We start from the raw sequence: 15580 nt of genomic DNA on the forward strand, positions 1-15580 counted from the left end.
TATGAACAGCTCAGCATATTTCCGGTTTGTAGCTATCCTTTGCGTGGAAAGATCGAAACCCTGCGTTTCATGTAAAGTAAATTATTGGTCGATTGATTGGATAAAACTTTTTGGGTGCGTCGGCACTTTAGGCCCTCTTGCACTTATATTAAATTCTTACTGAGAAATTTAAAGCAAGGGGTATAAAAAGTATTTGGGAAAAATTAAAAGTGGAAGGTTGTAAAGAGACTTGCACAAGACAAACACAACACATTAAAAAGTACTAAGAGCTTCCTCACAGACGTGGAAGAGACCAACTCTTCGCAAGAAGCTAAAAACACTTGATAAAACACTGTTGTCATCGCCCAACAGGGATGACAAATAGCTGGGAAGATTAAAAGTCTGCCGGAGGGAAGCAAGATCGGCACATTCAACAGGCCCAGCCCTTGCAGCAAGTGACCATTGGTTAGACGGCTGTGTCCAATACGCAGTCGAGTAAGAACAACTTCTTTTAGACGAGAGGGACGGGACAAGGAACGAGAGTGTTCCAATTTAAGAAGAAAGTAGTTTACAGATCGAAAAACTGAAATGCAAAGAGTAACACCAAAAATAAAAGATAAGAGACTACTTTATTAGTTTAACTATAAACATGGGAATGAACAAATATCTATAGTTTAATGTTTGACGCCGAATATGTGACATCGGGACCTGCTACTTTCTCGGATCTGCACCTTTGCAGATGGAATCGCTCAGTATATTGTGAATCTTTGCCGATGTCTTAGTGCCTGCTTTCGGGTATACGTAGAAAGGATGCTTGCACCTTCCCACGGGAGTCGATTTGGAACTCAATCGGTCGGACACCTTCGAACTGAAACCGAACCTTCCTTTCTTCACGTGCGGAATTTCCTTTATACCTACAGACACCACCACCTCTGCTTCCGGTTTCATGATCTGAACGGGAGCCAAACTTTTAGCACTTGGAGTTTTGATGTTGATTTTGCTTTCCTGCTTAGCGACCTTTACCTGGGATCCAGAATGGGTGAACTGGTGCGATGGCAGTTTCCTCAAGCCTTTTGGCCCGATGGATTGTTCGCTCGTGTCGTACCACGTGTGCTCGCTGCTTCTACCCGCGGACGATATGCTCGAACGCGAGCTTTGACCTTCAGCAGCCACTTTCGCTGCAGCGAGGCGCTTGTCTGGATTAGATTCTATCCCGCTGTCTTCCGAGGTATGTTTCACGCCACCAGTTTTGTCTTCAGATACGACGGACTTTGTTTCTTCGCCGACGGGGACCTGCGCTGCCTCTTCAATGCACTCCGTTCCGCCACTCTGGGACGATTCGCTCGCTACCGTGGTAGCCGTGGAGGAGGTCTCGTCGGTTTCCTCGTATGAACTTTCCTCCTTGTCGACACCGTCCGTCTGAGCTGCTGTTTCGGTGACTTTGGGCAGCTGCCTAGGCATTACGCCTAGTATCTCTCGCACTAGCTTCTGAATAAGGAGTCTGCTGTGGAAATTGCTTCTGGCTTTTCCCATGCTGGACCTACTCCTCACCGACTCGCTGGCGCCTTTCCACGATTCTTTGGATCCAGATAGTGTTCTGCCTTTCTGCAACCCTAATGAAGACAAACATGTCCTTGAGGTTATAATGTCCTCTCCAAAACTGCTGGTGCTGCTTTCGCACATAATGTTTTTCGTTATGACCTCGATGTCTTCTGCAGTGAAGGGTAAGCTGAACTTCTTTTCCTCGTCTGTCAAATAGCTTGATGACACGCGACCGGCCTCTTTCGTGATGTCGGCAACAGTTCCCTTCTCGCTTGAGTTCGTTTCTTGTCTGCTAGGGAGTGAGGTCGGTGCTGGGATGTCTTCAGGCGTCTCACGACCGAGATCGCCTGCTGTGTCTTTATCCTGGCACTCTTTGTCATTGCACGAGTTCTCTTCGTCCATGCTTGTTTCAGCGACACGTGTTGTTGCGTCGGCCTCAGGATCCAACTGTGACGCAGACGTCAGCTCAGGTGCAGAGCTGGACTCTCGGATCGGAATCGTACTGCTCTTGGAGGGAGTCAAGGAGGCGTCAGACAGCACCGTCTCATCCTCTTCTTGTACCAGGGCAACCTTGTCCTTTGAGTTCTCCTCCACCGTCTCCTGCAGGGGGTCAGGGATGGGCGAGAGCCCCATAGAATTCCGGATGAGCTCCTCGACGGACGGCGGGATGATGTCGTCGACGCACGTGGACGATTCAGAAGACTCGTTACCGTCGTCGACGGGATCGAACCTGCCGATGTACATTTGCGACGCCCACGGGGAGCAACATGCCTGCGGGGGATTCGAATATTGGCCGTAAGGCTGGCAACAATGCGAGAAACAGCATACTGGTTGCTGAGGATATGGTGGAATTCCAAATGGAGGTTCTGAGTGGCGGGAGATCGGTCTCTTCGACTTCCTCTGCTTCGGTTTGTAGCTGGAGCTAACAGTGTCGTCCGTGCAGGTGGACTGGTCGGACGCGTTCTCCTGCTTCCTCTGTACCACCTGCCGACTGAGCGGGTAGCGGAGAACCCGCGATTGTCGGCGCAAGCGGCGCTTTGTGCCATCATGGCGCGGCTGGGCACGCGGTGGTGCTATTGGCATGCCACCGTAAGGAAAGAACTGGTTCATCGGAGACCCACAGCATACGGACATGCAGCAAGGATGCTGTGCCATCATGCTGGGGTAGTACATCGGGTAACAATAACCTGTAAATAAAACAACGTATCAAGATCAAGACTTATCATGGCGGGTTAAGTTATTTCGAAGTTTCGACAACTTTGCTGCCCTGCCTTCTAGTTCGTGCTGTGGCCTTATCTCCATGCCTTGGTTGCAGTTCTTATTTTTGTCTCTTCTATTCCTTTTCGCATGGCTGTCGTGTTGCTTGGGTATTGAAATCTTGAATCATTGTATACTTATATTTCTATTGCCACGTATAGATGTTCTGTGCGCATACTTATGTCCAATCTGTGAGCTAGAGCTTAGGTTTCTTTCAGCTAAAGCATCTGACGCAACGACGTGTACACACAAATTCGAATGAAACGCCCTGCCTTACGGTTATGCAACCCGGAATTTTATATCGTCTAGTTTCGCCTGGTAGAGTAGTTCCCGAGAAGAGCAGCGTTTCCAAACCTATAACTGTAGTGTTTCCAACCCTGTATTGGTTGGTTGGTTGTTGATTTGGTGCTTTAAGTCCACAATACACAGTATGACTAATCGGGACTGGACCTACAGTTTAAAGTGGGATCCGAACCCCTTTGTGCCTCCACCGGGACCCCTTGATTACAAGGCGACGACGTTACCACTGCGCCATCCAAGCCTGTATTGCTTCGTAGAAGACGAAACCTTCACGTAAACTTCTTCATTCGTGAGTTACATTTGGTTTACAGACTCACATTACAGGACACTCTTTTCCTGTATTGCATGTGTTCTGGAGCATTTATTTTTCCTTCTGCGGAGAAAATTCTGTTATTATTTTACATCTTATTTTTCGCAGCTTCTCTACCATTTATTGGCTAATCGCAACAATGAGGATGAATGATGACTCGATGAAATTGATAAGAGGACAGTCATAAAGAAACCACGGGGGCTAGATTCATATTATTATTATTACTATTATTATCTTTCTTTTTTTTTACTTTACTTTTGGCTAATCGCAACGATGAGGATTAGTGTATGATAAAATGCATGAAGGAACACTCATAAACAATCATACCCAGGCCGGGACTCCAACCTGGGAATTTCGGCAGCGAGATCAAAAGCCGACGGCTTACCACGCTCGGGCACAGCGGCGGCCAATTATTATTAGTGATATTGTCTTAAGTAGTGTATTTTTCCACCATATTCTTTCATACAATCATGAAACGGATGAAAATTAAAATGTTAAAATACCTGCCTACGTTTTTTTTTTCCTTCCTTTTTTGCAATATGAACACCTACTGCACGAAGCCAAATTGTGGGAATACGAAACAGAACCAAGTTAACATATCTTGACAGTGGAAAGTGTTAATACAAAATCTAGAAAAGAGCCATTTAACAGTTGCCTGATTGCTTTCCATTTGTTGTATGGGGAGAATTGTGTGAAATGTGTGCGTAGTGGCAGGCAAAAGAGAATACAAAGATCGAATAGAGAGGCAACACTGTCACTGTCCTGCACTGCACAGACAACGCGTCTCGTCAAGTGGGCGGGGCACTGTGGGTGCGAGCGAGCTGCTGTTGCTTCTGCAAAAAGAACACTCACAAACAAATGAATGACGCTCCGCTTAAAATCTAGTCAATCAAGAAATAATTTGTTGAGGAAGTGAATTGAAATATAAACGCCAGAATTTGGTCTAAGCCACCTCCCTTCTCCCACCTTAAAAATTCTTGGGTGAGAGGCTACAAACTATACTAAAACTGAATTACATACAATATTTTAAGACTCAAAGTGACGTGACCTAGAACGTAGTGAAAAATCACTGGTGCAAAATTCAACGTAATGACGATGAAATGAAGGTAGGAAAATGGATGTGCTAGAAAGTTTTACATACACACACACACATAGTTAGTTCCGTGTAGAAGATATTTCTTCACATTTTTCTCACCTTGGCTTCCTTGAATTCACGAAACTGTAAAGCCATGAGCTCGTTAACACCCTATAATCACGGAGTTCCAGGTTCGATTCCTGGTGGAGACACAACTGCCTAGTGGTTCGGATCCAACTTTCAACGGTAGGTCCCACTTCGGGTAGTCTTTTTGAGCATGAAATGGAATTAAAACAAAATTGGAACACGGCAACCCTTCACAACACACGCGCAGAGGCCGTTGAACTTAATGACTGACAACTATTATATACATCGAACTTTCAGCGAAGCTGGAATAAGGTCTATTTGCCATGCCAAATAGTGTGAATTTTCAGTCTCGTGGTGCCTTCTATACGAAGTGCACGCAAGTTATCTAAAAAAAATCAAATGTGAGGGTGAGTCGAGCTATGTTTCATTCAATAAGACTCTTAACTTCAAACATATTTTGCTCTATAGCTGTCGATTTGGAATGGGCATCTAAGATTGGTTGCTTAGCGGACCGGATTTGGAAAAAATCACGGACTGTCATAGTTCCAATCACACTACAGACATAGAAAAAAATGTTCGCATGAAGATGAGAGAAGAGGTGATCTCTTCAAATGTCTCGAAATATATAGATAGAATATATAGTCAATCAAAAAGAAAAACAATGGATAATGTCCAATTAAGTCGAAACGCTGTTTGAACCGGTGTTCATTCACAGAGCAGAAGGGTTATTTTGACAAAATCCTGTTTCCCTGCTGGCTGCTTCGGGGAGAAGGGCTTTGTAACGTTGCCGCTTCTTGCCCAAGCGGTAGGCCTAATTCGTTGTTTGGCCACGAGTTCCTTCGTAGGTAAACGCGGCTACAGAGGATCACTGCCATAAAGGTGGTTCCCGCGCCGGCTGAAAGAGCGACGGGAATTTAAAGAACCATTGTCACTAACTTCAGATAAACATCTAATAATTTCCTTAGCTTTCGAAGCTGATCCGAAGGGACAACAAATACCAGAAAAACGACAGGAATTAAATGATCGGTTGATCGTCCTTCTGTTGATGGATGGCAATTCATATTAACAATAATAATCGTAAGCTTATCATTAGTCAACAATCAAAGCTAATACGCATCTATTGATCAGAAATTACTAGAGTGTTAAAGTTATTTTTGTATCTTTGTTATGTTAAGTCGCTCTTCTGCCACTTTCGGCTAATGAGGATGAGTGACGATTAGATTAAATTGATACCATGATAGCAATACTGAAGCCGTGGCTCGAACCCGGAAATTTCGTGGCATCGGAAGTGGACCATTTAACGCGCTTGGCCACCAAAGAGAACCGGCTCTGAGGCCAAGCGCGGTTAGTGGTGGACTAACGATCCAGACACCGAATGTTCCGGGTTCGAGTCCCGCCCGGACCTTTGTCAATTTCTTAATCTTCAGAAATCCCTTCGTAATCTAAGACATAACACTTTATCAAAACTTCATTTCCCTCCCCTCCACCTCAAATTTCATACTCAATCTTCCCAACAAAATTTCCATGCCAATTTTAGACATCCAGTTGATATTGCTCCCTCCAGAAAAGCAATCTAAGACGTAATAGTAATACACAAGAGTTGGGATTCCCTGCCCCCCAAAATAATTATCAATCCCGCTACCTGAAAATACCACTAACTTCATTAATCGCCCACCATAATTTCCCTATCAATCTAAGGCCTAATATGTAAGAGTTGGATATAGCCCCCCCTAAAAAATATTACTTATTACCCGTAACAATTCCCCTGACAATCTACAAATTACTATTTGTATAACAGCAATGGCTAATTGATGACGTAATTGAACTTGTGCCCTGTTTACTCAGTCAAACTTCCATCACAGTCTGCGCCATAATGCCCCTCCCCCTGGGCACCACTGATTTAGAACTGTGACAACGTGAGAGGTGTAATGTAACTAATAGTTAAGTGTTAGGAATGGGTGCATGTGTGCTGCGCATTTGAATTTCATGTGAATCAAATCTGTCAATAATGTGAATATTAATGTTATAGAATATAATATAATGGTGCAGGTGTGTGAAAAAGTAACCATGACCACAAAGGTATCAATAAGAAAGAATTGGAAAGATAAGTTGCATATGAAGATGTGTGTAATTAGTTTTGTTCTGGGATGTAGCAAAGAACATTGGTTAAACCGTGCGGGGTATCATGGTCAATACTGTGTCCACCCACCGTTGGAATCAAGCACTGCATCTAGTCGACGAAGCAAGGATTGCCCGAGCAGATGTTTGGTCTACTTAAACTCTCCCAAACATCAAACACGTGAGCCAGTAGAGCTTCCATTGTTCCAAGCTGTCTAGGTTCCCACTCTCTCACCATCAACGCCCAAATGTTTTATATTGGGAGATTTCGCTGGCCAATCTACTCTTGATATTCCTGGGTGCTGATTAGTGTTGCCCACGGGACGAGACGGGACAGGCTTTTAAAAATTCGAGACGAGACGAGATTGATCATGTGTCCCGAGACAGCATTTCACAGCCTTTCCACGAGACGAGACAGGCCAAAGTCTCGTCTCGTGGGCAACACTAGTGCTGATTAAACCAGATGGTGGTCGCTTTCGATGTATGGACGCTGCTGTTGTCTTGATCGAAAGTCACGTGCGGAATCTCATCTTCAAGGTGTCTCTCTCGCACGCTGGGAAGCATGTGGTTTTCCAGCACTGCGACGTATTCCTGCAAATTCATTCTCGAGGACACTTCCACCAATCCATCTACTCCAGACGAACTGATCCATCCCCACACCGCCACGAATATCCTGCCACTCCTAGCATGGGTAGAAATGTTCTCGGGGTCTTAGCGAGTGTTGTCGCGCCTCCAAACATAAACCTGACCATTTTCGTCAGACGAAAATACATTCTCGTCGCTCAAAATTACGATCTGCCAAAATTCTTGAGGAGCTGGTAAATATTGTAAAGCAAAACTGATCCGTGCTTCGTGATGGAAATACATCATTGCTTCTTTCTTTGCCGCTCGACGGTGCCGAACTGTTGCAGCATGGCACTCCAGTTTCAAATCTTGGCGAATCTTCGTTGAAGCCGTGAAGGGGTTGCCCTCGCTCATCTCAATGATGCCTGCATCTTCTTCCCTGGTTGTCTTCCTCGGCGGCCTTTGTTGGGTCGTGACTTCATTCCTTGGTCCCCTTCTTCCTCGTAACACCGAATGCAACGCCTGACGCATGAATCGTCCACACCAAGGGTCGTAGCAATATGTTGTGCAGCAGATCCGCCGCACAAGAACATGCGGACTATCTTCTCTCTTGTAAATTCCGAAGTGTAAGGCATGATGAAATGATATCGTAAAGGAAAATTCGGACCGAAGGGACATGCTGCACGTGGCACATGCCTCTTCAAAACACCTTATCATTGGTGCATATAGAGTTTCACGCCCATTCCGGTGCAGAAAGTTTCATTTTATTGGTTCCGTTGCAAGTGACATGCTCAAGGCATAGATACGAGTAAAAGTGCTGCAGGATCTCGAACGAAGCACCCACCCGGGCTCGAATTAAAGCCAAAGCATGGTGGCAAAAGGCAACCGTGAAGTTACTGCATCTGAGATTTACGTCAAGCAGGGCCTGCGTAGTGTGTGCAAAGAAACTCATGTTTGCTTTAGGAAATAAGGATACTATTGAATCAATGCAATATAAAAGAGTATATACCGTAAAATATACATTATTATTGACTCATGCATTCCCTGAAAAAGAATGCATGGTTTTCTCGCACATTTCTGCCTGCAATGAATATAAATGTCTAATCTATTAAATTAAGCAGGTGCATGCAGATTTAAAAATATTGATAAGATGATTGAATTGAATTGTTGTTTTTTAAGTCCACTTTGTGCACAGAAAGGTTAATTGGGACTGGACCTACAGTTTATAGTGGGTTCCGAACCACTATGTTCCTCCATCGGGTATCGAACCCGGGACCCCTTGATTAAAAGGTGACGAATCTACGATTGCGCCATCGGGGAGGCCCTAGTCCTCTTACGGAGATAATTCGTTCGGAGCAATAGAAATGCCCTATGAAAACAATTGGGGAATATTATTTTCAATGTGGATATTCTTCAGAAAATATGTTTCTAACAAAATAGTGGGGACGTGGGGTGAGAGATAGGGACGGAGTTGGAAGAGAGAGAGAGGGAAAGCACACAATTTTCTGTTCAGTGCGAACCTTTGGGATTGCTTTTTCATAGTGCACCAAAAACACAATACGTATAACCCAAATACAACCCAAACCTTCAATGGCGAAATTGTGAGTCAATCACTCAACTGGAATAAAAAGTACGGATTTAAATCTAGCAGGCCAGAAGATAGTTATTACGCTACCATGTGCTAATCCACTTTTCCCGCGAGAATTGTCATGCCTGAGTGACATGTAGTTTACGTTAGTTGTGAGAGTTGCTTCAATTCCATTGCCGGCCAAGAATAATGATAGCCCTGAAAGCATAAAATACGGAAATGTGCATGTTTGGCGAGCTATGAGAAAAGTAGATCCTTGTGTTTTCTTTTCGAAATTTGCTCATTTTATGTCAACTTTCACGTATAGCCAATGGCGACAGAGGATGAATGATGCTTCACGGAAATTTATGAAGATTGAAGAAACAACGAAAAAGAAAAACTCATAATTATCAGAGGCTAGGACCCAAGAACCCTGGCTACGCAGCATGTTATGATATTTAAGTATATCACGGATTGCTGCTAAATCCATTCCTAGATATTTGTAATGAACGAACCCCCTCCCCCGCTACGAGAAAAAGAAAGACTATGAAAGACTACAGGATGTGAAACATTCACAATGTAATTGCATTACTTTACATCGCTCTTGGCTGTATTCCAAATGTAGTAAGAGTAGTAGGGTTTTTTTGTTGTTTTTTTTTGCCAAGGTATAAGTGTATTTGAGCGCAAGGGCTACCTATTTCATCATTTATAAAGAGTTAATTTCGTCGTTACACTAGCACCAGGCACAAATGCGTCAATTTCTATTTCGGTTATTTTATATCACTCTTCTGCCTCTTGAGTTAATCGCGATAATACGGATGAATTATCAATTTATAAAATTGTGACGGGACAAATTCAGTGATACATTCATGCCTGACCAGAGTTCGAATCTGGAACATATGACCTCGCTTCGCTAAAAAGGCTGGCAGAAATGTATCGGAAAAGTATAGGACCACCAAGAACCGGTTTCAAGCAGCACAGACGATGAAATCATTTACAGCGACTCGCTGTGGCAGTGTTGCTCGTCACCCCCTCCCCCTCGCTCGCAGATAGCCTAGCCTTCTCAGCACCCCACCTGCTGATTCGTTTCAGGCATATTCCGTCTGGAAAGTTTCTGGCACCCCTCCGCCTCCCCCCTTCCAACCATGGTTAATAAATGAGACCGTTGCACTTTCAAAACCCTTATCGCAAGAAAAAGCTGGCATCAATTTTACACCACCATACAATAAGATTTACACGGGAAACATTTCCTAACATATTATCTTGATTCGGACTAAGGGCAAATTAAAAATAGTCAAAGGAATTATACACAAGAGAATTAAATTACTGAAAATATGGAAAAGCGCGATACCGAAATCTGTAATGAGTGCGAATGGAAAATCGAGAAAAAAGTATGAAACTATTCGAATAACTAGATTAAGAGAGAAAGTTATCACGGCTCGAACAATGCAAATGAAAAAAAAAACAACGGGAATACGAATTGAAATACAGTCATGGACATAAGTATTCATACAAGGACATTGTCTGAATGAAACATGTTATTATACAAAGAAGACCGTAAAGGCAAGTCAAGTCTGTAGCACATATGCTCCATTGGAATGGCAAGAATAGAAACGCAAAGCAATTGTGTGCATACAATTGAAATTGTCATGAGAAATTTGGGTAATCCTTAGATAAACTGCTTTCTGGATGGTCATAAGTATTCATACGCCAGGTTATAAACCCCAAAAAAAGTTCGTGAAACAACCGTTTCCATCATTCAGTGCCAGATATTTGTTTACTGCAGTTGCACCTGTGTAAGGAAGTGGTTGGTTTGGTGTTGGCGTGCTGCAGGAAGTCAAATGGGCCGCAAAGGGAAGGAAACCACGATCGAAGAGAGGAGAATTATGATATCATTATACCACAATAAGAAATCATATTCTGAAATCGCAGACATAGTTGGGAGAAGTCATGCGACTGTGCAAAGTGTCATCAAACGATATAGAGACACAAAAGTGCTGATAAATAGGGAAAGGGTTGGGCGTCCTCAGAAACTTACTTCGAGAGAGAAACAAGGACTGCTGAGAATGATCAAGAAAAAAAAAAATTAACATCGTCAGCAGTGTCGGCACATGTTCACGAACACCTGGGAAAACAAGTGTCCTCATGAAATATTAGAAGGCTTTTCAACAGAGCAGGGTACAGAGCTAGGGTACCTAGAAGAAAGCCATACATCAGTAAGAAGAACAAGAAGGCCAGATTAACATTTGCAAAGGAGTATGTGAGTAAAAGTTTGGACTTCTGGGATAAAGTGTTGTTTACGGACGAGAGTATATTTAATATTATCCATAGTGATGAAAGAATTTTGGTGTGGAGAAAGCCCAATACTGAGCTTGAGTCTCGAAATCTCTTGGCCACAGTTAAACATGGAGGTGGTGGCGTTATAGTCTGGGGCTGTATGTCAGCCTCAGGTGTTGGAGAACTCGTCTTTATTGAGGGAACTATGGATAGATTTGTCTATTTGGATATTCTGAAGAACAATTTGCAGCAGAGTATCGATCATTTGGGTCTTGGGAATGATTTTTACTTCCAGCAGGACAACGACCCTAAACATACAGCAGAGATTGTCCGCCTTTGGTTGTTATATAATACTCCCCACACACTCAAAACTCCACCTCAGTCCCCCAACCTTAACCCGATTGAACATCTTTGGAGCCATTTGGAAACCAGACTCCGAAAACATGACATAACAAGCAAGAATAGACTCAAAGAGGTCATTTTGCATGAGTGGCACAATATTACATCTGAAATAACCACACCTCTTGTTCATTCTATGCAAAAGAGACTTGACAGCTATTCTCCATAACAGAGGAATGCATACTAAATTATGACGACATGGTATTTGTTTCTTTCTTTTCTTCAAAGTGAACTTTTATGTTGGTGTATGAATACTTTTGTCCAGCCAAAGAAACGGGTATTGAGAATGTTTTGTATTTTACTTTTCTACAAGCAGCATCTGTTATTTATTTTTGTTGTCAATATATCGTTTGGTGCATACATGGTAAAGTATTAACAGTTTTGACTTCCTTATTGTATTCCTAGCTACTGCAATTCGTCCTTTCTTCCTTTCAGTTCCACTGTATGATTACTTTTGTCCATCACTGTATATGACAATCTGAAGTAGGCTGAAGGAAGCAAATTTTAATAAACGTGGAAAGAAAACATAATCAATGGAGCGCTGGTTCGATTCGCGACGGAAGCTCATATTTGTTGTTCGAATCCCACTCTACACTGTTTGTCCAGATGCATTTACACTTAAAACAAACTTCGTGGAACTTTTTCCAAATCAGATGTCGCCAAAAATTTAAAAACAAAAAGAATAACTGTGAAGGAAAAATGCCGAAAGCGTTATTGCAAAATAAAAAAAAATCTTCACATATTCGTTCGGAAGTGGTAAAAGAATAATAAAAAACTCAAGCATAAATGTTAATAACACTTGTTATTATTACCAGAGACATTCTCAAAATAAACTTGTTGTCCGTTGAAATCAAATCAAGAGGAAAGCAAGATCTCCACCCGGTCGCTTGAATCTCTGGCTAGATTCATGAGTTGGAAACACTACGCTTCTCGCGAGCTGCTCTTCCTGGCGAAACTAGATGATATAAAATTCCGGGTTGCATAACCGTAATGGGGGGCGTTTCATTCGATTTCGAGTGTACATGAGTGTAGAAGCCAATCTCAGTTATCTGTCTCTAAGGTGAACTATGTTGGTTGTGCACCAGCCGTGGGAGTGAGTTTTTGGTGGAGAGAGCGAGGAGGCGCACAATACTATTTTTATGAGTATGTGGGGATCAGGTACAAGTATAATTCCATGATTACATTTAGAACTGCATAAGCTGTTGACTTCTGAAAGAGCTGAAAATTGGAGATGTCGGTTTACAATATTATGATATTGCAACTCTTGCCACACATCCACGATGTATACATTCTACAGCGTTCCAAGAGTCTCCAAAATTCACTTCAGTTGTCAATTGGTGTCTCTTTGACTAGCCAGTCTGTATCGCAGTACCACGTAAACGTTTCAAAAATTCATAATCTATGTTCTAAAACATTTTCTGGTATATTGTAAATACATACATACATACATACACACATACATATACACACACACACACACACACACACACACACCTAGGTATAGGATATTGCCAATAATGACCGGACGTCCGTAGGAATGTGCTTATCTGGACCTGGTCTGGTGTCAGTACTGGATAGGTCCGCCAATCACAACCTCTAGCCTAGGACTTTTCACCAGGTTGCGGTAAATGTCGGCAACTAGTCACTTTCATTTCTCCTGCAAAATGGCGAACAGCTCGGTGGTGGTGTTTGAGCGGTTTTGCCTGGATCGCAACCGGCGCTCTAACTCATCCCACAGATGTTCAATGGCGTTGAGATCAGGGCTCTGAGGTGGCCAGTCGAGTTCATTCACTCCCATGTCGTCAAACCAATAGGCCCTTGCTTTATGGATGGACGCGCTGTCATGCTGAAAATAAAATGGACGATACTCACGTGTACAGCGCACTCACTGTCCTTCATGATTCATTCTAGAGGTTCATGGCGTGTTCACGGAGTGTCCGGTCATTATTGGCAATATAGTGTACATGCTAATGAGAACTTTTCTTCTTAAGTTAAATAAATTGCTTCTACAATATTTGAAATATAGGTAAAGCTACCTATTGCACATTACAACATGCCATGAAGGTATATGATGGAATGTGAAGGTAGAGGCCCCACACATTCACAATTTCGACCACTTGGTGAGATGATGTGATCATCACCACCCTCCGTCCGCCTTTACCCTTATTTATAAGAGGCTGGATGAACCCCAGGAGCCTCTCCATCAGTCAGACAGTCTACCAACCGCACCACCGCAGCTCATAGGACACGTACATAATAAATCCACTTGGCCGTAATCCCAAAATTAAATTGTGGAAGGTGATTCAAACCATTCTAAGAAATAATACGTAAAATGATCTCAATTCGGAGCCCGGTGCGTGTACTACATATAATTATATTGGAATCTGAATCTTACGTTGGCAGCTACAGGCCTCCTTGGACCGATTCCGGTTATGCGGATTTGCCATGACTTCGCTTCACAGAAGATTTCAAAATTGCAAGACAACAGAAAGTTTCCAGTTCCGAACTTTTCCAGGTGCAATGGAGCACAACCCAACAGTGCACGTTTCCACGATACGGACGCTTATTTTTTTTCTGCTGCTTTCGTGCATTGTTACCTCCGGAAGATGACGTGGGAGTATTTTCCACAAATACCGCAAAAAAAAAAATCCTTGGTTTAGGGAAAGTGTTATTTAGCTGCCCCATGAGTAAGTAATATGGGGAAAAACTGTTGACACGAGCAGCCAAATTTATGGACCAAAGAGTAATTTTTTTTTGCAATGAAATGGGTATTTAATAGGGCTGAGCCGATACATCGGAATCGGAAAATACGGGTTAGATTTACGGTATTTACCGATACCAGCCGATGTTTTTCCGGCATTTTGGTCTTTCACAACTCATCCAAAATACCGCGCGACACTTTCGCGGAGGAAATTATGCAAAATTTGAAGTTTCTTTTAATTTTACACTAGTTTTGTATGAAAAATTACTTTTTTTTGATAAAATAAGATGTAATTTAATATTTTCATGCAATTCTGGAATATTTTAAAGCAAAAATATCGGTAAATTGAAGCATATAATTAAAGTAGAATACTTAAACACTAATATAATTCAATATTTTGAACACATTTTAATTATTGCAATATCAAGTATCGGTATCGGTATTGGTGGGTATCGGTGAGAGTATCGGCATCGGTTCGATTTCGAAGTGGTATCGGCTCAGCCCTATTAATTATACTATTCAAATTAATATTATATTGTTACTATTTGAATAGTTAACAACGGTAACGATAGTGATATAACATAGTTAAGGTCGGCAAGAACTGCCAGTGCCATGGCAAGGAAATTAATGCCAAATAGATAAAGAATTGAATTTTTATTGAATATCAGAAAATGTTATATCCAGTTGACGAACAAATAACAAGAATATTTTCATTATTTAATTTTTGTACTTAGTAGGTCTCTCGGGGATTCCGGATCCCCTGGTCCCCCTCCCCTAAATATGTCTTTGAATACAACACATGAGCGCCAGTTGAGGATAGCGAGAAGCACTGTTTTCGGCACAGCCTCTTTAGGATGCAAACATTGACAGCCTGTCGCAGCCAGCACGCGAACTAGTTCCGGCTCCGCTCAACAGATGTCGTTGGCGGTCGGCGTCCCACGTGACGTTCCTCTCCCGTCCGCGTAAAGCAAAGCGGAAGAAAACCGAGGCAAGGGAGGCCAGTGTTTGATCTTGATGGTGGTATTGGCGTGGAATGGCGGAGTCCGATGGAGACAACAGCTCTGCCGACCTGAGCCTGAAGCTTCGAAGGGGCTCGAGTGATTCCAGGGACTCCTTCTACATGGACTTCGACCAAGGGATAGACTCGGACATCGAGGAGGTGGCCGTCGGAACGGGGGAGGACGCAGGGCCCAGCGGCACCACCGTGGGTGCAAGCTCCACGCACCACTCGGAAGAGGAGAGCGAGAGTGAGGATGTGGAGACGCCGAGGAAGGAGAGGAACAGGTAGGGAAACAACAAGCGTCACGTGACCTCCTCGCTGGGCACGTGACTCGTGCATGGTGCAGCTGGTAGCGATTTCCTTGTGTTCTTCCCAATAACCCGTTCCGTGTTTTCAACCCTGGA

General features: G+C 43.1%; 2 protein-coding genes across 4 annotated transcripts in view; one reads left to right on the forward strand and one right to left on the reverse strand.

Annotated features, from left to right (window-relative positions):
- Window positions 1–589: 589 nt before the first annotated feature.
- Window positions 590–14006, reverse strand: LOC145985914 (uncharacterized). Its single transcript, XM_083120050.1, has 2 exons — window positions 13871–14006; window positions 590–2708 (listed from the first exon to the last, which is right to left on the reverse strand). Exons 1-2 carry the CDS (start codon window positions 13920–13922, stop codon window positions 691–693), a joined length of 2070 nt encoding a protein of 689 aa, XP_082976176.1. The 5' UTR covers window positions 13923–14006; the 3' UTR covers window positions 590–690.
- Window positions 14007–15135: 1129 nt separating this feature from the next.
- Window positions 15136–15580, forward strand: part of LOC145985250 (proton channel OtopLc-like) — a 185430-nt gene continuing 184985 nt past the window's right edge. For 2 of the 3 annotated variants that reach the window (XM_083119026.1, XM_083119027.1), the window contains exon 1: window positions 15136–15460. In XM_083119026.1, coding sequence (XP_082975152.1) covers window positions 15210–15460 — 251 coding nt within the window. In that variant the 5' untranslated portion in view covers window positions 15136–15209. The remainder of the gene's footprint in view (window positions 15461–15580) is intronic. The other variant, XM_083119028.1, reaches the window with a different exon arrangement.

Source organism: Lepisma saccharinum, chromosome 3 (assembly GCF_977018435.1).
Source record: "Lepisma saccharinum chromosome 3, izLepSacc3.1, whole genome shotgun sequence".
In the NCBI taxonomy this organism is placed as follows: Eukaryota; Metazoa; Arthropoda; class Insecta; order Zygentoma; family Lepismatidae; genus Lepisma; species Lepisma saccharinum.